At 47.7% G+C, this 24,176-nt stretch overlaps 1 protein-coding gene across 4 annotated transcripts in view; it reads left to right on the plus strand.

Annotated features, from left to right (window-relative positions):
* The first annotated feature begins 3,318 nt into the window (after positions 1–3,318).
* CAMLG (calcium modulating ligand) overlaps positions 3,319–24,176 on the plus strand; it is a 158,181-nt gene continuing 137,323 nt past the window's right edge. Inside the window, exons 1-3 of one of the 4 annotated variants that reach the window (XM_077473944.1) lie at positions 3,319–3,610; positions 16,150–16,296; positions 20,386–20,463. In XM_077473944.1, the coding sequence (XP_077330070.1) occupies positions 3,343–3,610; positions 16,150–16,296; positions 20,386–20,463 (493 nt within the window). In that variant the 5' untranslated portion in view covers positions 3,319–3,342. The remainder of the gene's footprint in view (positions 3,611–16,149; positions 16,297–20,385; positions 20,464–24,176) is intronic. The other 3 variants (XM_077473945.1, XM_077473946.1, XM_077473947.1) reach the window with 3 other exon arrangements.

Consider the following 24,176-nt stretch of genomic DNA (forward strand, 5'->3'; position numbering starts at 1 on the left):
CTCTCCTCCACCACCGCACTCTCCCCCCCCCAGTGCTCTCCTCCACCGCCACACTCTCCTGCCCCCCCCCCCGTGGTCTCCACCACCACCACACTCTCCTGCCACCCCCTCCAGTGCTCTCCTCCACCACACTCTCCTGCCCCCCCCACAGTGCTCTCCTCCACCACCACACTCTCCTGCCCCCCCCCCCCCCCAGTTTTCTCCTCCCCTGTTCTTGCTGCTCTCCAGCTCTCCCCATCCTTCTCTAGCCACCATCCCAGTGCTCTCCCCCCTGTTCTCCCCCCCCACAGTGCTCTCCACTCCCCCCAGTCCTCTCCCCTCCGTGCTCTCCCCCGTTCTCCTCCCCAGTGCTCTCCCCCCTGTTCTTTCCCCCCCAGTGCTCTTCCCCCAGTGCCCTCCACTTCCCCCAGTGCTCTCCTCCCCCCCCCGCGCTCTCCTCTCTCCCCCTGTTCTTTCCCCCCCAGTGCTCTCCACTCCCCCCAGTGCTCTCCCCCCTGTTCTTTCTCCTTCCCCCAGTGCTCTTCAGTTCTCCCCATCACTCTCCAGCCCCCACCCCCGTGCTCTCCAGTCCCCAATTCTCCCCAACCCTGTTCTTCCTGCCCCCCTGGTGCTCTCCAGCCCCCCCCCAGTGCTCTCTACCCTCCGTGCTCTCCACCCCTGTTCTTTTTGGCTCCCCCCCAGCACTCTCCACTCCCCATCCCTGTACTCTCCACTCCCCCTGAATTTTGCCCCCACCCATGTGCTCTCGACCCCCCATAGTGCTCTCCAGTCCCCCGTGCTTTCCACCCCTGTTCTTTCTGGCCCCCACTGGTGCTCTCAAGCTCCCCCCCATTGCTCTCCACTCCCCCCTGCTCTTTGTACCCCCCCAGTACTCTCCAGCCTCCGTGCTCTCCACCCCTGTTTTTCTGCCCTCCCACACTCTTAGCCCCCCCCCCCCAGTGCTCTCCACCACCCCACACTCTTAGCCCCCCCAGTGCTCTCAGTCTACTGTGCTCTCTACCCCTGTTCTTGTTGCCCCCCCCCCCCAGTACTCTCAATTTCCCCCCCAGCGCTCTCTGCTCCCCACCCCTGTGATCTCCACTCCCCCTCGCTCTTTGCCCCCACCCATGTGTTCTCCAACCCCGCCAGTACTCTTTGCTCCCCCTTCTCTCCCACTCAGTGCTCTCCACTTCCCCAGGACCAGAGGGCAGGCTGACTGGGGCTGGAAAATGAGGACAGCTGAAGGTGCAGGTGGCCAGGGACCACTCCATCTCACAGCAGACAGATCCTCTGGAAGGAGCACCGTCCCCATCCAAAACGAGAACAGACCCTGCCTGCTGCTGGCCGTCATGGATATCCTGCTGGCATGCAAGGTACTGTACCGAGCATCAACAACACACCTTCCCACAGACAGGGACTGCAGACCGGGACATGGGGCACAGGAGGGGCTGCAATGATGGGCACAGTGAGACTGCATTCACGGCACAGTAAAGCTGCATTTGGTGGGCACAGTGAGGCTGCATTTGGTGGGCACAGTGAGGCTGCATTTGGTGGGCACAGTGAGGCTGCATTGGTGGGCACAGTGAGGCTGAATTTGATGGGCACTGGTGAGGCTGCATTAAGCTCTTGCATCAAGTCTGCAGTCTCTGACCATCTCCTGTATCATGTCTGCAGTCTCTGAGGGAGTCTGGAGAGGAGTCAAGAGTAGGAGCACCGCCGGGATGGGGGTCATGGGAGAAGTCAGACTTGTGTGGACTGTGGACAGGAGACTATAGGATAAAACCTCCAAGCTGGAGTCGACTGACTGAGCCCTGCACAGTGCACCTGAGAGGTCAGTGAAAGCATCGCCAGGCCAGTCGGGGGTCACTGATGGAAGGGGGGAGTGAATACGATAATGTAAGGGGCACTGATATAAAGGGTTTTCTCCTTATATTAGTAACCCACCCCCCTTACCTTAGAGTATTCTTTCTGCAGAAGGTGCCCCCCCACGTTCTGAGTTCCTGAGGTCCCCCTTGATGATTGATCACTTACCACTATTAACTGGAATTTGAATATATATATATATATATATATATATATATATATATATATATATATATATATGGTTACGCAGGTGGCTGCGTACCATGCCCATATAACCTAGAGAATGTACATCTTTTTACATTGCAATACATCTGTTGTTGCCATATTTTTATCTTGATGAAAACAGCCTATACAGTGACAGTATGAGATCAAAATATGGCCACAACAGATGTATTGCAATGTAAAAAGATGTACATTCTCTAGGCTATATGGGCATGGAACACAGCTGCCAGAGTAACTTCCAATACAAAGTGAAGATGAATTATCTGTTATATAACACATATGTATTACCAGTGGAAAGATTTTCATGAGATTGTCGAAAAGGGGCGGAGCATGAGTGGCCTTGAAATGATGCCCCCCCTTGGAAAAAGTTCTGCAGACGCCCATGGGCATAGCGAATTAATTTTCGCTATTTTGACACTAACGTTCCTCCCTGCCAATCAGCAGGCAGGTCAGCGAGACCTGTCTCCCAACTGGCCAAAGAATTAGGCGATCCTATTGGATGACTAACCCTTTGGTGGAAGAGGAGATACGGCGGAGAAAGCCTGAAGATGAGCCGAGAAGACACAGGAGCCGCAGCTGCCGCTTCCCGCCGAGGAGCAGAGCCCTGCCACACTAGTGGTAAGTGCCGCAGGACCGGCTGCGTGGGGGGGGGTTTAGTGAAGTGACAGCCGAGCCTGGCTGCATCTGATGGGCACAAGAGGCTGCATTTGATTGGCTCAAGTGGCTGCATATACTGGGCACAATGTCTGCATATGATGGGCACAGTGGCTGCGTTTGATGGGCACAGTGGCTGCGTTTGATGGGCACAATGGCTGCATATGATAGGCACAAGTGGCTGCATTTGCTTTGATGGGCACAGTGGCTGCAATTGATGGGAACAGTGGCTGCATATGATGAACACAGTGACTGTATACTGGGCACAAGTGGCTGCATATGATGGGCACAGTGAGGCTGCAATTGATGGGGGGTTGAGTATTTTTCAGTTTGTTTGCGCCCCCCCCCCCCCCCCCCTAAAAGTTTTGTGCACCAGCCCCACTGTCAACCCCCCTTGAAGGGTGAATTCACATTGGCCTGGGAAAGTGCCATTGCATTGGCCTAGCTTTTAGTACTAATGCACAGTAGACTAGTCACACTTTGGGAGCCTGGTTATGTACTTTAGTAAAAATGAAGAAGAGTGGAGGCACCGAGGAGAGGGAAGATCGATGCTTTATTATATATGACGCAGCTAATGTTTTTCTCCGGCTCCCTTCCTATACGTAATTGACAAGCACAAGGTGGATGCGGATAGGCGCAGATAGTGATGTCATCAGAGTGAGCCGTTACCGAGTTGACAGAGGAACTCATTGTGTAGAGATGATCACACAGGGTGGAGAGGTGGTTTTAGGCACTAGTAACGGTATGGAAGGTCCAGACGGCAGCGGAGACTCGGCTCCAGAGAAGATGTCCGTGTCCCAGCGAAGGGCGGAGATCCGGCGGAGGAAGCTGATGAGTAACTCGGAGGAGAGGATGAACAGGATCATGGGGATACATAAGCCGGTCAGCAGTGGTGAGTGCCACATTAGAGGCAGCATATTTCCTAGTTCTCTCTGCACCAGCCTCTCCCTTGGCTCTAATGACATTGATATCAGACAGGGGGCTCAGTAATAGCACCAGACTCGCCCTGTGGGTGGGCCATGGGTTGACAGTGATTCACGGATGGACAGAAGTATGGCAGAGAAGCAGGCATGCGTGATTTCCTGGGTCTTTCCCATGCACAGGGGGCACCATGTACTGCCTACTAGGGATGAGCTCAGGCGTGTTTGCATGGAATACGTGCAGAGCCCACCAGGAAGTGGGCGCAGCGCTATGCTAATCACAGGCAGTGAGACATTGCCCCGATGTTTGGCAGCAGAGATCGGGCAATGTTTCACTGCCTGTGATTAGTGCCTACCATACAAGTGAATTGCTGCATGCTCTTGTAAATGCTAATGCTTGTTTGTATTCTCATTAAACCGCGCATGCATGTCTTGACGTATTTTCAGAAACCTTAACGACGTAACATTTGGAAAATACATTGGGCGGTCACGCATGCGTGGTCAAATGTCGATGCAATCCACCATATGTGTGCTACATAATGTCTGGCTGGCTGTATGCAGCTCTTTCACCCAGAAAATACTTCTCAAAAAAATAAATAAAAAATGCAGTATTAGAGAATACATGTGTGTCTGAATGCCTGTTGTCATTACTTGTGTCCTGTGTTGAGTGCTGTTAAAATGGTATTTAAACCGAAAGCCAAAAATGTAATATATTTCAGCTTACCAATCATTAGATGTGGTGGCTGCATTTAGCTTTATTAAGCTTTTTTTTTTTTTTCTCAGTTTTTCACCTAATGATCTGACCAGTTACATATCTTCTGTATTAGGCCCATTTCACATTGGTGATCTGATAAGTTCCTCAGTCAGGTTTTCAGACGGACTTGATTGGAAAGTCCATGCATTCCTATGGGCAGGCAGGTGTAAATGGTTTTGTGTCAGTTTACACCCACCTACCTCCATGTACGATTCCAGTCTACTAAAAAAAAAGAAAAAAGAAAAGTGGATCAGGCCTCTTCAGTTTAGGTGGATCAGAATGGAGGGCGGTCATGTGAATGGTAACCGCAGCCAGTTTGCTCTCTGCTGCTGATAGAGCAGAGCGGGCTCTGTGTCCACTCTGAAAATGAGCAGACACAGATGTGCCATTCGCCCACTCTGCTCCAATCACCAGGGGATCGGTAAGCATAATCAGCCCCACGTGAAAGAGGCCTTATATTGCCTCCACTCTTGATAAAGGAGCACAGGAGGCACATATGGACAGCAACATTGTCAGTTTGGGGGAGTGTAAAATTTACTAGCAGATTTAGATACACTAACACATTGCAGCAAAACTGCTGCTCACATTACAGTTACACAAGCAGGTACAGCAACAGTTGTTTTTTTTTTTTTGTTTTTTTTTTGTCAAAAAAAAAAAAAAGCCTTTTGTTGTACAAGAATGTTTGTTTATACATTATTTCCTAGTGGGGGTCTGTTACAGGCCCCCTAACCTCAGGGAAGAGGTGGAGTTTGATCTCCTTTCACAATTTAGAAGTGTCCTCAAGATAGGGAATTGTCATAATGAGGGATTTGAACTATCGCGACATAAACTGGGAGGAAGGGACAGCCCACTCATTAAAGGCATGCCATTTCTTAAATGTTCTACATGTCCCAATTGGTGGATTCCCTTACTAGGAGTAACACATTGCTAGATCTTTTAATTACAAATGATACAGATCTGATTGCAGATTTGTAAATACCACAAGATTATTAGGTTCTGCATAAATCGTATGAAAGGAGACACGAGGGGAGTATTAGAACATTACATTTCAATAGAGCAAGCTTTTCTAAACTGTGCTCAATGTAGGGGACGTGGCTAGCCGCATGGAGCAGTAAGACTTTTCTGCTGCAGCTTCTGGATCCCGTGGCTCTACAGGGCTTCCCAGCATTTTTGAACTCTGCTCCAACCAGCCTAATGGGGAAAGACAAGTGCAGAAGGGCACTAGAGGACCTCGCCCAGCAGGCAATTTGGGCAGTTTTTTACCTGATCATTGTCCGTGGCCCAGTACCGGCCCGAATCCAAGATGGCGCCTCCTTCCCCGGCCCGCTCCGAATCTGCCCTGGACTCTCAGGTGAGCACCTGCACCAGCCACACTTCTCCAGAGGGCCCAGATCGCTCCTCCAGGAGCCACTCCACTGCTTTCCAGGGCTCTGGAGATGGCTGGGACATGGAATCCCAAATTAAATGCCTTCACAGCTACATCATGTCAATGTCTACCAAAGCTGATTTTGAACTGTGTGTTTAAAAGGATTGAGAAGACCTATATGCAGGAAATCTCTGAGCTTAAGCGAGACATTGGAGCTCGCTTTGAGGACATGGAACCTACCACTGATGGTCTGCATAGTGCTGTACAGTCCCATGAAGAAATCCTTAACTCCCACACTGTGATGCTATAGAAACTTTCTTACCAATAGGATGATATTGGAAATGGAAATCACAGCAATAACATCCACATTCTGTGGAACCAAAGGATTTACACATGGCCTCCTTAACAAACTTTTACAACACCCCAAAGAGGACTGCATTGAACTGGACCGGGTCCATAGGACCTCCGGCTCAAGAAATCCTGATCCTTCCTTTTGTCCGTGACAACCTTTGCCAGGTTCACTTCTTCAAGACTAAAGCCCCGTTTACACGATTGGATTTTCCGATGGGAAATGTTCGATGTCAGTCTGTTGGCGGAAAAACCCGACCGCGTGTATGCTCCATCGGACAAGCATGTGTTCAAATTTTCCGCCAACAAGGGTTGTTTGATTTCCAGAGTGTGTGTATACAAGTCCGTCGGACAAAAGTCCAAAGTACAAACACACATGCTCCGAAGCAAGGAGAAGCCAGAAGTGGTCGGTCTTGTAAACTAGCGTTCCTAATGGAGAATTAACATTTGTGTGTCAAAATTATGAAATCTCCAAATGCAGCGCACATTCTCTTCTTTAATGGAAAATAATGAAGCTGCTTTGCTGGTGATACTGAAGGAGTTATTGCAAACACAATTTCAAAGGTTTTTTTATTTTTATTTTTCTAGTGATATCAAGAATAATATTATGGTTGTTTTTTTTATTTTTTATTTTATTTTTTATTTGGGCAAGTTACCACAACACCATTATCCTGCAGTTTTTAACCACCTAAGCCTGGACCTTTTTGCGATTCGGCACTGCCGCTTTAACTGACAATTGAGTGGTCGTGCGACGTGGCTCCCAAACAAAATTAATGTCCTTTTTGTTCCCACAAATAGAGCTTTCTTTTGGTGGTATTTGATCACCCCTGTTGTTTTTATTCTTTGCACTATAAACAAAAAAGGGACAATTTAGAAAAAAACGCATAATTTTTTACATTTTCCTATTATTATTATTATTATTATTCAGGATTTATATAGCGCCAACAGTTTGCACAGCGCTTTACAATATGAGGGCAGACAGTACACTTACAATACAAATCAATACAGGAGGGATAAGAGGGCCCTGCTCGTTAGAGCTTACCTATAATAAATATCCCCCCAAAATATATAAAAAAACAAAACATTTTTTTCCTCAGTTTAGGCCGACACGTTTTCTTCTACATATTCTTGGTAAAAAAAAAAAAAAAAAAAAAAAAAAATCACAATAAACGTTTGGTTTGCGCAAAAGTTATAGCATTTACAAAATAAGGGATAGTTTTATGGCATTTTTATTATATATTTTTTTACTAGTAATGGCGGCGATCAGTAATTTTTTATCGTGTCTGCGACATTATGGCGTGTCTGCACATTTTTGGGACCATTGTTTTTTATACAGCAATCTGTGCTATACAAATGCACTGATTCCTGTGTAAATGGCAGTGAAGGGGTTAACCACTAGGGGGTGGGGAAGGGTTAAGGGAGCCCATGCTTGGCCAGTCCATCATCTTTACCCTCAGATTCTTTAGCAAGGCAATGGTTGTCTTAGAGGTGTGTTTGGGGTTGTTATGTTGGATTACTGCCCTGCGACACAGTCTCAGATGGAAGGGGAACGTGCTCTGCTTCTGTATGTCGAAGTACATATTGGCATTCATGGTTCCCTCAATGAACTGTAGCTCCCCAGTGCTGGCAACACTCATGCAGCCCCAGACCATGACACTCCCACCACCATGCTTGATTGTATTCTAAACGCTTGTCTTTGTATGTCTCACACACGCTTGACACCATCTGAACCAAATACCGGTAAGTTTATCCTGGTAGCACTCATATGTCTATTTCCCAAAGGCAACCTCTGGATATGATGCAGAGCACGTGAGTGAGTGAAATATTTGTATAGCGCACAACGCGAACTGAAACGTGCCCTCAACTTCTTTGGCAAGGCCTGTTCTGAATGAAACCTGTTCTGTTAAACCACTGTATGGTCTTGGCCACTGTGCTGCAGCTCAGTTTTAGGGTCTTGGCAATCTTCTTATAGCCTATGCCATCTTTATGTAGAGCAACAATTATTTTCTTCAGATCCTCAGAGTTCTTTGCCATGAGGTGCCATGTTGGACTTCCAATGACCAGTATGAGAGAGTGAGAGCGATGACACCAAATTTAACACACCTGCTCCCCATTCACATCGAGACCTTGTAACACTAATGTGTCACATGACATCGGCGCATAATGGCTAATTGGGCCCAATATGGACATTCTTACTTAGAGGGGTGTACTCATATATTTTTTTTGCCAGCAATTTCGACATTAAAGGGGCCACAGCCTATGCATTAAGGTGAAAAAACACCTTGCAGTCACCGGGCCCCTAGCCCCCCCGTTTTTCTTACCTGAGCCATGAATTTCAGTTGGCGCATCCCCACTGCCCCCCTCTCTATGGGTTCTTGATTGGATAGATTGATGGCAGCGCAGCCATTGGCTCCCGCTGCTGCTGTCAATCAAATCCAATGATGTGGGCACGGCAGAGTCCTGCATTCGGCCTCGGTGGATGCTAAATGCTGGACTCGGGAGTGCGCCCACAAGGTAACCCCCTCGGGAGAGTGCTTCTAATGGGTCGGAGCCTCAAGAGCTGCCGAAGGACCCCAGAAATGGATGTTTGGGGCCACTCTGTGCAAAACGAGCTTCACAGTGGAGGTGAGTATGACATGTTTGTTTAAAAAAAAAAAAAAAAAAAAAAAAAAAAAAAAATCCTTTAGTATCACTTGACCACTGGGCACTTAAACCCTCCTCGTGACCAGACCAATTTTTCAGCTTTCGGTGCTCTCACACTTTGAAAATTACTCAGTCATGTAATACTGTACCCAAATAAAAAAATTTTGTCCTTTTTTTTTCATACAAATAGAGCTTTCTTTTGGTGGTATTTGATCACCTCCTGGGTTTTTTATTTTTTTGCGCTATAATCTTTGTTTCTGTGATATAATTTAGCAAATTTATTTTTCTTCATAAATTTTGGCCACAGTTTATACTGCTACATATATTTGGTAAAATAACCCAAATTTGTGGATATTATTTGGTCTTTGTGAAAGTTAGAGAGTCTACAAGCTGTTGTGCAAATCCATAAAAAAATTATCACACCTGATATACTGGTGGCCGATCTCATTTCTTGCGACCCAAACAAGCTAGGAAAGTACAAATGCCCCCCAAATTACCCAATTTTCCCTAATCGTCTTTCAGGACAGCCACTATGAGAGAGATAGACTCCTCCTCTTCCTCTGGAAACACTGCGCCAGCCCATAAATTCTTACTTCCCCTGCCGGACCACAGTTATTAGTGTTTCCTCCGGCGGGGAGACACTGTGCAAGGAACCAGGCCGATCAGTCGGGGAGGCTGTGGCCGTTTTGTCGTTAAGAGAACCCAGTTGAAAGAAGCAGGGGCTTCGTTTGGAGAAAGCTGGGTTCAAACCGTTCGAAACCAACGTCCGCGTGTCGGACGGGTCGAACGGTTTACTTACCTCACCAGGTACTGCCACCCCTTCCGAGTCGAGCGCGGCTTCAGGTCGTGGGGGACTCCTATCGCGTCTACAGGGACGCAGCTGGCAAGCCGTTCGGAAGATTTCCCTGTACATGGGTACAGTCCGCCCCTTTTTTTTCTTTGAACCGAGCGGGCCGAACGACGTCGTATCCGGCGGAAACGAAGGCTTGACCTCGAATACGATCGACTTCCGGTTCCGGGTCGTGGAGCTGATAGGAGGGCCGGGCACAAGCTGGAGATGAGTTCAGAACGCGCACAGGCAGCGTGGAACTCTGTAGTAAGCAGCCACCTGCAGTCATGTCGGAAGCTGAGGCTCAAACGACAGACTCTATCTCCAGCATTCCTAAGGTAAGAGCACCCTGGGGAGGGGTACTCTCTATCTAGGTTCCCCCCACCCCAATGTATGGTTCTATCATGGGGGGGGGGGGGGGACAGACCCCCCTGGGTGGCCAGGGGGGAGGGGAGGCTCAGATCCCTTCGTTTAAAAAAGGGTCTAGTGCACTCCCAGGGTTGTATCCCGAGCTTTTGATTGACTTTGTCTTTTTCTGTTTTTTCTTTTTTCCTTCTTTTTTTTTAGAAAGCTACGGAAAAAACTAGGTCTACGCATAGCTCTAAAAAGAAGTGTGCCTCCTGTAGGGACATTTTAGGGGAATCTTGGACCAAAGTGTTGTGCAAGGGGTGTATTGACTCCCTCGTTAGGGAAAGGGAATCTGAGCAGGAGTCAGGACTAGCAGCTTCAGTTAAAGAGCTCTCGTCCACCTTCTCTTCTTTTAGGTCCCTTTTTGAAAAATGTCAGCTTCCCACGGGTCCATCTTCCCAGGATACAACCCCACCTCTAGCACAGAGCTCTGCTCCGGTCCAACCTGCTAGTACAGGGGGGACAGAGGTTGCAGGCCCTTCAGGGACAGGTAGGGAACTTCCAGACAGTTCCTCTTCCGATTCCCAGGAGGGTTCCGAGGGGGAGGACCAGGACAGGTCCAGGAAAGCCTCCAGATATAAATTATCCCTTGATGAGGTAGAGGACCTCTTAAAGGCAATTTATGCAACCCTCGGTATCCAGACGGATAAAAAGCCCCTAACCCTGCATGACCAAATGTATTCAGGTTTGGGGGAGCCAAAAAGAAGGGTGTTTCCAGTGCACGAAGTTTTAATGGAAACAGTTAAAAAGGAGTGGCAGGATTCGGAGAGAAAACCCTTTTTATCTAGATCCCTCAATAGAAGGTTCCCATTTTCAGAGGACCCGGCATGCCTTTGGAATAAAAGTCCCAAATTGGATGCCGCTTTCTCCCAGGTCTCCAGACACACAGATTTGGCGTTTGAAGACATGGGGGCCTTGGCAGATGTCATGGACAAAAGGATTGACTCTCTGCTTAAAAAAACGTGGGACTCGGCTATCGGCAATCTTAAGCCTGAAATGGCAGTTACAGTTGTGGCTCGCAATTTAGAGCACTGGCTCTCACAGATCCAACAACATATTGAGGCAGGCACAGATAAGGAAACCATTCTGTCATCCTTCCCTACTATGCTGCGAGGGATCACTTACATAGCAGATGCCTCTGCTGAGTCCGTCCGCATGTCGGGCAGAACGGCGGCTCTAGCCAATTCGGCCAGAAGGGCCCTCTGGTTAAAAACATGGCCAGGGGATAATGCTTCCAAGATAAAGCTATGTGGGATACCCCTCACGGGGGACCTCCTTTTTGGCCCAGGGCTAGAGACGGTTCTAGACCGGACAGCGGACAGGAAAAAGTCCTTTCCTCTCAAACGGAAAACCCCCGTACCAACAAAAAAGGAGTTTCGTCCGCAGGGGCGTAGGGAAACCTCTAAACCAGAGGGGAAAAAGAAAACCTGGCCCCAAAAAGGCAGGGGCAGAGGAGGGGCGATTTTTCGCCCTCCTATCCAGCCCCATAAAACCCAGTGACATTCCAGCTACAGTGGGAGGAAGACTGGGGGCCTTTCTTCCACAGTGGGAGACAATATCCCCCAATCAATTTATTTTAGGGGTAATAAGAAGGGGGTACCTCTTGGAATTCCTAAGACCACCCCCTCAAAGGCTCCTTGTCACGCATCTACCCAGGTGCATGGTAAAGGCCGAGGCCTTGCTAGAAGCTCTGAGGGAATTGGAGAATCAGGATGTTATTCTCAGGGTCCCAAAAGCAGAAGAGGGAAGGGGTTTTTATTCTCACATCTTCATAGTGAAAAAACCCTCAGGGAAGTTCAGGTTGATTCTGAACTTAAAGCCCCTGAACGCTTCAGTGACATACAAAAGATTCCGCATGGAATCGATCTTTTCAGTAAAGGCGCTTCTGCCCCACAACTGTTTCATGGTATCTCTGGACCTAAGGGACGCGTATTTACACATCCCTATAGCGGAAGCCTCGCAGAGGTTTCTACGCCTTGCCATAGATCTGGGCGGAGAAACAGTACACTTTCAGTTTCAGGCCCTGCCATTTGGGCTATCCTCTGCACCCCGCATTTTTACCAAAGTCCTGGCAGAAGCCATGGCCTTTCTTCGGCTCCAGGGGATATGTATAATTGCCTACCTGGACGACCTGCTTTTATTTGCAGCATCCCCAACACAGTTGGTCAAGGATCTCGATCTAACCAAGGGGGTCCTTACAGACCTGGGGTGGCTTCTGAACTTGGAAAAGTCCAGCTTGATCCCCTCACAACAGATCTCCTATCTAGGTTTCCTGTTGGACTCAACACTGTTGAGAGTTTTTCTACCAAGAGAAAAGGTACAAAAACTGGACAGTGCGGTGGCCTCTCTTCAGAGCAACCAGCTGGTTTCCATAAGGGTTCTGATGTCAGTACTGGGTCTCCTTACATCCACCCTTCCAGCAGTGCAGTGGGCAGGGCTACACTTTCGTCCCCTACAGACCTTCATCCTAGGGGTGTGGGACCACAGTCAGGAGGCCCTAGACACCCTAGTACATATTCCACACCAGGTAAAGAGATCCCTCTGGTGGTGGAGGAAAGTGACAAATCTGTCGCAAGGTCGTCTGTGGCTCATCCCGATTTCTCGAGTAGTAACCACAGACGCAAGTGGAAAAGGTTGGGGGGCACATTTTGGGTTCCCTTCTAGCCCAGGGCACTTGGGAGGACGGCGAGTTGACTCGATCGTCCAACTGGAAAGAATTAAGGGCAGTGGGACTAGCCCTCAAATTCTTCAAAAAAGAGCTCCGGGGTCACCACATTCAGGTGCGGTCGGACAACTCTTCCGTAGTGGCCTATTTGAACAAACGGGGTGGCACGAGAAGCGGAGCCCTGTTGTCTTTAGCGACAGAGATCCTGTCCTGGGCCGAAACCTACACCCTTTCGCTCTCAGCAGTTTTTCTGAGCGGAGAGAAAAACGTGGTAGCAGACTTTCTCAGCCGAAAGAGGCTGAGGGAGGGCGATTGGGTTCTCAACCAGGAGGTCTTCAATCTCATAATAAAGAGATGGGGGTCTCCGGAGGTGGACCTGTTTGCGTCCAGAAACAATGCAAAAACCCTGTTTTTTCTCCCTAAAAAAGGGGAGAAGGAGCCTTAGGGGTGGACGCTTTGAGCCAGAATTGGCACTTCAGAACTTGCTATGCCTTCCCACCTCCAGCGTTGTTGCCAGCAGTTCTGAGAAAGTTTCAGATGGAAAGCACATCTCTGATTCTGGTGGCTCCACATTGGCCCAAGAGAGCATGGTTCTCAATGCTAAAGCAGTTGGCGGTAGAACCTCCCTTACTCTTGCCCCCTCGGGACGATCTCCTCTCTCAGGGGCCAGTCCTTTGCCCACAGGTACGCCAGTGGAAGTTAGCGGCCTGGCTACTGAGGAGGGTTTATTAGAATCTAAGGGATTTTCACAGAGACTAGTTTCTACCCTCCTGGACAGTAGGAAAAAGGAAACTCGCCATATCTATGAAAAGGTCTGGTTGCGTTTCAACAAGTGGTGCGCAGAGAGCTCTTTCCCAGTACGGAGCTCCTCCGCAGTGTTGGAATTTTTACAATGTGGGGCAGATAAGGGCTTATCCATTAGTACCCTTAGGGGTCAAGTATCAGCCCTCAGTGTTTATTTAGAAGATCATTTGGCTGCCAACCCATGGGTAGTCAGGTTCTTTAGGGCCCTGTCCAGACAGAGACCGGTCCAGGGTCTGTCCTTTTCCAGATGGGATTTATCTTTAGTTTTGCAGAGCTTAACTGGACCCCCCTTTGAGCCTTTAAAGGAGTGTTTTCTGAGAGAGCTTACTCTGAAGACAGTGTTTCTGGTAGCAGTAACAACTGCCAGGAGGGTTAGTGAGATGGAGGCCTTATCAGTCAGGGCTCCCTTTTGCGTTATTTTTCCGGATCGGATAGTTTTAAAGACCGCTCCAGCCTTTTTGCCGAAAGTGGCATCCAGCTTTCATAGAAGCCAGGAAATTGTTTTGCCCTCTTTTTGTCCCAATCCCTCCGGTGAGAAGGAACTAAAATTCCATTATTTGGATGTTAGGAGATGTATCCTACACTATCTGGAACTGACCAAGTCATTTAGAAGGTCAGATTCCTTATTTGTTTTGTTTTCCGGGGCCAGGAAAGGTTGTAAGGCGTCCCGGCGCACTATTGCTAGGTGGCTCAGAGTAGCCATCGAGCAGGCTTATTTAGTTGCAGGGAAAGAAATCCCAGTGGGTATTAAAGCACACTCCACTAGAGCTATGGCAGCCTCCCAGGCAGAAAGAGCGGGAGCAACGCCAGAGCAGATTTGCAGAGCAGCAACATGGTCCAGCTATTCCACTTTTGTAAAACACTACAGAGTGGATCTGGTGTCGGCAGGTGAGCAGACCTTTGGGCGAAAGGTTTTGCAAGCTGTAGTCCCACCCTAACTGGTAAGTGCTCGCTTATCCTCTCATAGTGGCTGTCCTGAAAGACGATTAGGGAAAATTAGTTACGCTTACTGGTAACGTCTTTTCCAGTAGTCTTTCAGGACAGCCCTAGTTCCCACCCGAAAATTGGGGGGAGTCTTACAAAAGACCAGAGCGCAGCAAGATAATGGTATTTGATAAATATGTTATTAATGTGTTCTTGTGTCTCCCCAGCTGGCCGGAGGTATTCTCGATATAAACTGAGGTCCGGCAGGGGAAGTAAGAATTTATGGGCTGGCGCAGTGTTTCCAGAGGAAGAGGAGGAGTCTATCTCTCTCATAGTGGCTGTCCTGAAAGACTACTGGAAAAGACGTTACCGGTAAGCGTAACTCTAATTTTTTTGGAAAGTAGATATTCCAAGGTATTTAGTAAGATGCATGGTGAGCTTTTTGATGTTGTCACTTTTTCCCACAATTCTTTGCAAAATTTAAGATTTTTTTTTTTTTCCCCCCACAAACTTGTTATTGTAATAGGTTATTTCTCTCACATGGCATGTGTATACCACAAATGACACCCCAAAATACATTCTGCTACTCCTCCTGAGTATTACAATACCACATGTGTGGGACTTTTTGCACAGCCTGGCCACTTAGGCCTGATTCATACCTATGCAAAAAGCACTAAAAATGCATAGGTGTAAATCCAGCCTTAGAGAGGCCCAACATGCAGGGAGCACCATCACATGTTCTAGGAGCATAAATTACACAGCTAACTTGTTGACTACCTATTACACTTTTGAAGGACCTGGAGCACCAGAACAATGACACTCAACACTGACGTGGCAATGATGACAGATGGCACTGATGACAGTTGGCACTAATATGTGGCACTGATGACGTGGCAGTGGGCGCTCCATGTTAGTCTATGGAGTGACGGATGTCAGAGGTGACATGCCTGCTGACATACGATCCACTAAAATCAGACGGATGGCCCTACATTTGCATCCGTCCCTAGCAGATCGGGTGAGATCTGATGAAAACGGACATGCTGTCCGTTTTCGTCCGATCTTTCCTTTACAACCAGTGGGGCTCGACAAGCCCCTCCCTGCTCAGTGAGCAGAGAGGGACCTGGCATCCGCCGGCTCAGCAGAGATCAACAGAGAGCTCTCCTGCTGAGCTGGTGCACTCGGTAGCAGCGGATCTGCTTGTGTGAATGAGGCCTATTGGTCTCAGCCTCCATTTTGTCCTACATAGCATTTTCCTTGTAGTTCTAATGGCCATGGGGACTGAGACTTTATCACAAAATTTTCTCTCTTCTGCTGACCTTTTTTACCTTCTCTTTCCCCTCTGCTCCTCGTTTTTCTGCTGGTGACGTTGGTCTGATAGAAGCCCATACTTCATCTTCCCCTTTTAACTCCTCCCTTGATTTACCTTATGTACCATGGCAGCTAATTGCCCTGTTAATTTAGCAACTTTCAATTGTAGAGGATTCAATACACCAGAGAAGCGGAGCCAAATTCTCCATCGCTTTCATAAAATGCACTCTTGCAAATTATTACTTCAGGAGAAGCATTTCCGCACAGGCTCCATCCCAGCATTGCGTAACCACTATTATCATACATGGTTTCACAGTTCTAGCCCCCCATCTAAATCTAAAGGAGTCATCACTTTACAGAAGTCTTTTACCTCCGAGGTTCTTGACTCTCTCATTGATGAAGCCGGCCGCTTCATATTTCTTAAACTAAAAATTTATGATTTTTTTATTTTATTTTTTGCAGTGGCCAACATTTTATGTTCCCAACCTGGACCAGGCTTGTTTCCTCTCCTCCATTCTCACCAGACTGTCTATTCCTTTGGAGGTCCGTGTATCGCTGTCAGTGGGAATCTCAACGTTGTCCTTTCTCCGTCTGCGGACACATCCTCTGGTAAGTCATCCATTCCCACAGCTGCACTCTCAAACATCAAATCCCTACTACACTCTACACACCTAGTAGATGTCTGGCGCATACAACATCCTGTAGAGCGAGATTAGTCACTACTCCGTGACTCACAACTCCATACAGCAGACTGGATTATTTTTTAATTTCCCAATCCTTGCTAGACACCTCTCCAGTCCTCCATGGGTCACATCTTTTGGTCTGGCCATGCTCCAGTTTACTCATCCTTCTCCCTCCGAAGGCTTGAAAGGGGCATCCTTGCGACTCAATGACAATCTATTGCGAGAATCGGTGTGCGTAGCGGAGGTCATTAAAACAGTTTGAAATTTTGTGTCTGACCATGCCTTGGACACTACCACTCTCATACAGTGGTAAGCTTTAAAGTGCATTGTTAGGGGTGTCCTTATCCAACACATTTCTCGCCTGAAAAAAAATCAGCATGGATGACATTCGTTGCTTGTTGTCCCCTATCACGGAACTTGAACAGCTTCATAAGTGGGGATTTGGATTAGCTCACTTTCTTTGAGTTATCCAATGCTCGTCATGCTAGATTCCCATACCCTAATTGGCCGTGATAGGGCCCGTAATTACTACTACTCTTTGGCCAATAAGTGCAGCCAACATTTGGCACAGCTAATACACCCTAGGCCTCCATGTCGTTCTATCCCAGTCATCATCCAATCGGTACAAGACTTTTTTTTTTTTTTTTTAATACAAAAAGCATTCCTAACTCATTCCTGGCTTAAACAATATTATTCCCAGTTCTCTAACTTGTCGCCCCGATTACATGACCGTAATCCCTCCTCTGCAGTTGACATGCGGGCTTATATTACTGAAGCAGCCTTGCCTGAAATTGACCCACAGGACTCCATAGATTTGGACAAACCTTTGACTGAACCTGAATTTTTGGGTGCAATCAAGGGATTGAAACTAGGGAAATGTCCTGGCCCACATGGTTACACACCATTGCCCTCCCTCCGCACAAACAACTCATTCTGATGGCAAACCAAGGGCATTTCGTACTTGGGAGTCTTGATATCTGTTCTCCTTGAACTGTGTTCCCCTTCTTTCTCTTATCTGAAAAGACCTGGAGTCCTGGGGGGGGGGGGGGGTACCTCTGCCCTGGTTCGGTCGCATTAATACCCTTAAGATGCATACCCTATCTATTGTACCCTTTCCAGACAATACCAATTCTTGTACCCAAATCCTTTTTTGTCTCTCTATGCTCTCTCTCTCTATTAGATTCATATGGAATCGTAGTCTTTCTAGAGTTAAATATAATCTGTTAACTCTTCCAAAGCTTCAGGGTGGCACTGGGCTGCCGGATTATAAACTTGCACTAAAGGGAACTAAACAAAACTTATGGCACATACTGTTGAATGGTTCCCTCGTCTTTTCCAAAAGCTTCGGTAATTGTTGAACAAGACCCAGCTCCTGTTGATCTAAGAGCCCTACTATGGGGGGTACAATGGAGCCCTCTCCCATTTGGCCTCTTCCTCACCACTGGCAATAGCTGCTCTTAAACTGTGGTATAGGAGAGGGTTGTGCTCAAACCCTTCTCCTTTTCATATCTTTATTTGACTATCCCGCTTTCTCTCAGGGTATGAGGGATCCTACATTAGGCTCCTTTCAACGATTTGCTTGGCTCTAGGCCCGTGCATTTATTCAACCACGCCTGGGTACCCCTGCCTTCCCTGTGGCTTCACGTGACTGGCTAACCTCCCTGCATTTATCTTCCTTTACAAAACAACTGTTCCTTTCTTCCCAAATAGATTGTCCATCCACTGCGTTTAAGGTGCTGTGCTCCCTGCAGGATATTCCCAGACATCTACTCTCCTCCATATATGACTTGATCCAAGCCCTTACACATTGGGTTTTACCCACATAAACTAGAAGATGGTCCGCAGACTTGGGACAGGACATTTCGAGGGTGGAATGGCAAACTTTCCTTTTACTCACAAATCTACCATTTCCGACTACTCACAAGAAAATAATTTTCAAAATTTTAGCCAGTTGATACAGAGACCAGATAATATTGCACAGAATCTTCCCATCCACCCCTGCCTCCTGCTGACATTGTGATTTGGCATCTGGTGGGACTGTGAGAGGATACGTCCCTTCTGGAATCAGGTATTTCATGTTTATAGTACTATCAATGAAGAACCTCTAACGCTCCAGCGATTGCTCTTATCTCTATCCTCCCTGGCTCTATAGTTTCACAAAAAAGAGACCTTCTCCGTTTCTTCCTATCCGCAGCACGGCAGCTCATCCCAATATATTAGAAAACTACCACTACCCCACCACTGTCCTTATGGGTTTCCACTGAATGACATGAGAATGGAGGAAATGTTGGCACTTGATGATACCTTTTGATTAAATATAACCACCTTGCTGCTATGCCATCGAATCCAGCAGGGCCATCCTCAACTTGACCTTGATTCAGGGCTCTTGGAGATGGTCCATTACTGGTACTTTTTCCTACACATGCTTCCTCAGCAGATCTTCCCCTTTTTTCTGTCTCCTTTCCCTCTGTACCCCCTATTTCCATTCCCTATTTTCTCTTTGTTCTTCTCCCCCCTTTTTTTTTTTTTCTTCTTTTTTACCCACTTTCTACTCTCTACTTGTACCATACAGAACAATTGTTCTCCTCCTTTGTTGATTCATTATGACATTTGTCAGGATCCCTTATATCTTAATGTCTGTTGACACAAGCCCAGTTGTAGGCAATAGCCACTAGACTGACTTGTCTCATTCTACCATTTAATGTCCTGCAGCCATGATACAGGGGGCAGGAAGAGTGACTATGACTTGTTCCCTCTTTTCTTGCAGATTCCCCAGGCATAGCACAGGAGGTCTCTGACAAACCATCTTCCTCATCCGCTAGCACCAGTGCCAGTAAAAAGTGTGGTAATTGCGGGGAACGATTGTTAAAATCCCACTCCAAGCCTTTTTGTTATAGGTGTATTAACAAACTGGCTGGGAAAGAGGCCTCAGGATTAATTAAAGATTTCCTCAAGTCTGTACAAAGGGACGTGTTGGCCACTATACAATCTTTCCGCACCTCTACTCACACATCCCTAGTAGTAGGTTCAGAGGAACCCACACATAAAGAAGGTCCCTCATCACAGGAGAGCTTATTATCCAAGCCAAGATTAAGTAGCTCTTTACCTTTCTCTTAAGGGCTTCCCCTGGCTCAGCCCAAGGAATAGGATAAGATAGAGGAAGCGGAGCGCCATGTGAACTCTGAGCTCTCTTCAGATGAGGAAGGTCGGCTTAGGTCCGGATAGTGATGTAGAAAACATCAAGTTAAGTCACCTCTTTGACTTGGAGGGACTCCTCCAGGCTATCTATGCCACTGAAGAAATCCCTGAACCAGTTAAGGAAACCTCTGCACAGGATAAGATGTACAGGGGTTTGGTTAAAAGCCAGGTTGGGTATTTCCCCTACATCAGTCTCTAAAAGACGTGGTTCTTCAGGAGTGGAAATTTCCTGACAGGAGTTTGGTCAGTTCTAAAACTTGGAGGAGGAGGCAACGGAATTTTTTTATTTTTATTTAAAGATCCCCAAGTTGGACTCTGCCCTCTCCCAGGTGACAAAGTCTGACTGCTTCTTCGAAGGACTCTGGGAGCATCTGGGATGCAATAGACCGAAAGTTAGAGTCCCTGCTGAAAAAAGCCTGGGAGGCCAATTCCTCGGCTATGGCACCTGCATTGCCAGAAATGCAGACTTCTGGTTAGAGAACCTTGTTAAACGCTTCTCCCAAGGAAATAAGTCTCAGGATATCTTAGATTCCCTTTCAGTGATAGGGAAGGCTGTTGCCTTTCTGGCTGACTCAGCTGTGGATTCTGTTAAGGCATCTGCAAAAACAAGAGCACTGATTAACTCGGCCAGAAGGGCCATTTGGGTTAAAGCCTGGGAAGGTTACCTAACCTCTAAGGCCAAGTTGTGTGGCTTGTCCTTCAAAGGATCTTTGTTGTTTGGTTCAGGCCTTGATGATGCTTTGTCTAGGCCCTCAGAAAGAGGGAATTCTGTCAAACCCAAACGGAAGAAGTACAGAATTTTTTTTTTTTTTCCTAGGCCCCTCAAGCCAAAATCAACAAAAGTCCGAAAAGGAACCCAGCAGTAGGTCGGGTTATGGTAGAGACGGGCTAAAAGGTAATTTTTCTCTTTTCCTCTCCCAGGCCAAAACACAAAAGATCCCAAGTGACGCTGAACTCGGGGTAGGGGGCAGATTGTCTCATTTCATAGCTCAGTGGGAGGAGATTTCAGTCGGTCCTTACATCAGTCTGCTTAGGGAAGGCTACCACCTAGAATTCCCATCAGAGCCCCCACCTATGCTCACTTCCCAAGGATGCAGTACTAGTAGAACAGGTAAAGCCAGTTTTACCAAGGCTTTTACATCCACATTTTGTGGTACCCAAGCCTTCAGGGAAGTATTGTCTTATAAATCTCAGGAACTTAAATTCCTAGAATACAAAAGGTTTTCCATTGAGGGTATTTACTCAGTTCAGAAAAACCTACTGAAGGTTGTCTTTATGACCACCCTGGATCTCAGGGATGCCTATCTACATGTTCCCATTTTCCCAGAACACCAGGCCTTCCTGAGATTCACGGCAGTAACCCAGGAGTTTTCCACTGACAGTTCAAGGCACTTCCTTTTGGGCTAGCGGCAAGTCCAAGAATCTTCACAAAGATTCTAACAGAGGCGGTGGCCCATCTACACCTCCAGGGGATAGCAATGATGCCCTACCTGGACGACTGCCTCATTTCCGGTCCAATAGCTGCTCAGGTGGAAACTGATACCCAGAAGGTGATGTCTGCCCTGAAAAGACTGGGCTGGCTGGTAAACTTGGAAAAATCCTCCCTGGAAGCAGCTCGGGTCCAGTCCAGATCTACCTGGGTTTCCGCGTGGTCTCTCAGGCTCAAAAGCTTTTCCTACCAAGAGAAAAGATGGAAAAGGTCGTCTTGGCCTTTTAAAATGCTGATAGGAACCCCTGTGTGCTCCAGGAGGGAGATCCTCAGTGCCCTGGGTCTCATGTCAGCCAGCATTCCAGTAGTAGTCTTGGTGCAACTGCACTCAAGGGATCTGCAATCCTTCTAGCTTTCCTCTTGGGACAAAGAACAAATCCCTAGACGAAAGTCTAATCATTACTCGTCGGGTAAAATTCTCCCTGGTGTGGTGGTCAGTCCCAGGCAATTTGGAAAAAGGCAGATCCTGGGGTCAGTGGGATACACTAAACGTCGCCACAGACACAAGTACCCATGGATGGGGTGCTCACCTAGGGAAAGCCAAGGACAGAGAGAAGTAGCTAGATCCTCTTCCAATCTCAGGGAACTCCGAGCAGTGGGCGAAGACCCAAAAGCCTTCAAAAAGATAACAGGACAAGAAGTCCTGGTCTGTTCAGACAACGCTACGACCTTGCCTTATCTGAACCAGGTCCCAAACCCTTCTAGCCTTAGCGAAGGGGATCCTGACCTGGGCCAAGCATGGGGTAATCTCCTTGTCATTGGTCCACATAAGGGCACCTACAACCAGGAAGCAGACTTCCTCAGTCGCCACCCTGTCAGACAGGGAGAATGAGAATGGAACCTGAAAGTGTTTTAAGTACTTTTTCTGCCCAGAGATGGACCTCGTTGCCAATCAAAAGAACAGGGAGGTAAAGAGGTTCTTTTGTGTCTCAGGAAAGAGAGTCAGAGGGCTTGAATGCTCTAGCACAAAATTGGACTTTCCAGTTGGCTTACGCTTTTCCCCCTGTGGCACTGATTCCGCAAGTCATTCAGAAACTCAGCCAGGTTTCAGGCAATGTCCTCCTAGTGGTCCCATGGTGGCCAAGAAGGACTTGGTTTTCGACCTTGAAGGCACTTTCAGTAGCGCCTCCCTGGAAGTTCCCGGACCTTCTCTTGCAGGGTCCGATGCTGCATCCCAGACCGGGATTCTTTCATTTGATGGCCTGCTTAGTGAACGCCAGATCCTTAACCTCTGCCCAGCTGACAAATGACGGCTGGGCGGCGCAGCTCTTGTTCTGGGTGTATGTCGTATTACGCCCCTCCACAACAAGGATTGTGGCTGCGACGTGTTGTTAGGACACGCTGCAAACCCGATCTGTGTAAAGAGGCGCAGGCTCTTTAACCATTGATCGGCTGTGTCCAATCACAGCCAGTTGCATGTAAAAACAGAGATGCCGGTAATCGGTGCTCCTCGCCTCACGCTGACCGTGTGAAGAGAAGAGAGCCAATCAGCGGCATCTCCTCACAGAGGACATCTAGGGATGTAATCGGGACACTGATCATCAATGCCCTGATTACAATTAAGTGCCAGCAATGCCACTGGCAGCAATCAATGCCAATCAGTGCTCACAAGTGCCAGCAATCAGTGGCCCTCAGTGCTGGCTATCAGTGTTGCCCATCAATGCCCGTCACTGGTGCCCATCAATGCCCACCAGTGCTGCCTATCTGTGCCCAGTGCCACATATCGGTGCCCATAAGTGCAGCATATTCGTGCCTTCTCATCAGTGCTGCCTAATCAGTGCCACCTTATCAGTGCTGCCTCATCAGCGCCCATCAGTGAATGAGAAAAATGACTTATTACTTAATTTACTGATAGAAACTAAGTGTGACAGTGCTGAAAAATTGCTTGGGCAGGAAGGGAGTGTTGTAAGTGCCCTGTATTGATGTGGTTAAGAGCAAAGCTTGCTCAGAGTGATAGACACTCTCCTCTTGAACAGGAAGCTGGTGATAGTAAACATTTACTTTAACCACTTCAATACCAGGCACTTAAACACCTTACTGCCCAGACCAATTTTGAGCTTTCAGCGATGTCGCACTTTGAATGACAATTGCGCGGTCATGCTACACTGTACCCAAATTAAATTTTTATAATTTTTTTTCCCACAAATAGAGCTTTCTTTTGGTGGTATTTGATCACCTCTACTTTTTTTATTTTTTGCTAAACAAATAAAAAAAATACCGAAAATTTTGAAAGTTTTTTTTTTTTTTTTTTTTTTTTTTTTAGTTTCAAAACTTTGTAAATAAGTTTTCTCCTTCACTGATGGGCATTGATGGGGCTACACTGATGGGCACTGATGAGGTGGCATTGATGGACACTGATAGGTGGCATGGATAGCTGGCACGGATGGGCACTGATAGGCGGCACGGATGGGCATTGATAGGCGGCATTGTATTATATTATACTGTACTAATGGATGCCAATCAGTGCCAAACAATAATGCATGCCAATCAGTGATGCCCATTGTGGGCACTGGCATCCATTGTGGGCACTGACTGGAACCCCTGGTGGTCTAGGGTGGCATACCTCGTGCTGGGCATCCCTGGTGGTCTGGTGGCGTCCCTGGTGGTCCAGTGTAAATATTGTTATGATGCATGCAACCTAGCCCAAGGCCTGGGGTCACACATCCATAACTAGATAAAATTAGTGGTATCCAGTGTCACTCCCCATGTGGGTCCTGGTGGGTGCTCAGGGTTTCCACAAGGGTTTCCTGGAACCACAGCCACATGAATAGAGGAGTGGCTACAGTGCCCTAACAATCATCCTAGCAGAAAATATTTTGCCAATGACATAGCACAGCCTAATACCAGGCAGACAATAGGGAGCATACCGTAATCCCAGAATGACGGGGGGCTAATTGGCTGGATTGCACTGGCAGGTGGCACTAACTGGCATTGGCAGGTGGCACTGGATTGCACTGGCAGGTGGCAATGGTTTGCATGTGGCACTAGCAAGTGGCACAGGTTGGCACTGGCAAGTGGCACTGGATTGCACTGGTTGGCACTGTCCGGTGGCATTGGTTGGCATTGGCAGTTGGCACTAACTGGCACTGAATTGCACTGGCAGGTGACACTAACTGGCA

This window comes from Lithobates pipiens, unplaced genomic scaffold (genome assembly GCF_037356315.1).
Source record: "Lithobates pipiens isolate NorthernLeopardFrog02 unplaced genomic scaffold, aLitPip1_a1.2 Scaffold_8, whole genome shotgun sequence".
In the NCBI taxonomy this organism is placed as follows: domain Eukaryota; kingdom Metazoa; phylum Chordata; class Amphibia; order Anura; family Ranidae; genus Lithobates; species Lithobates pipiens.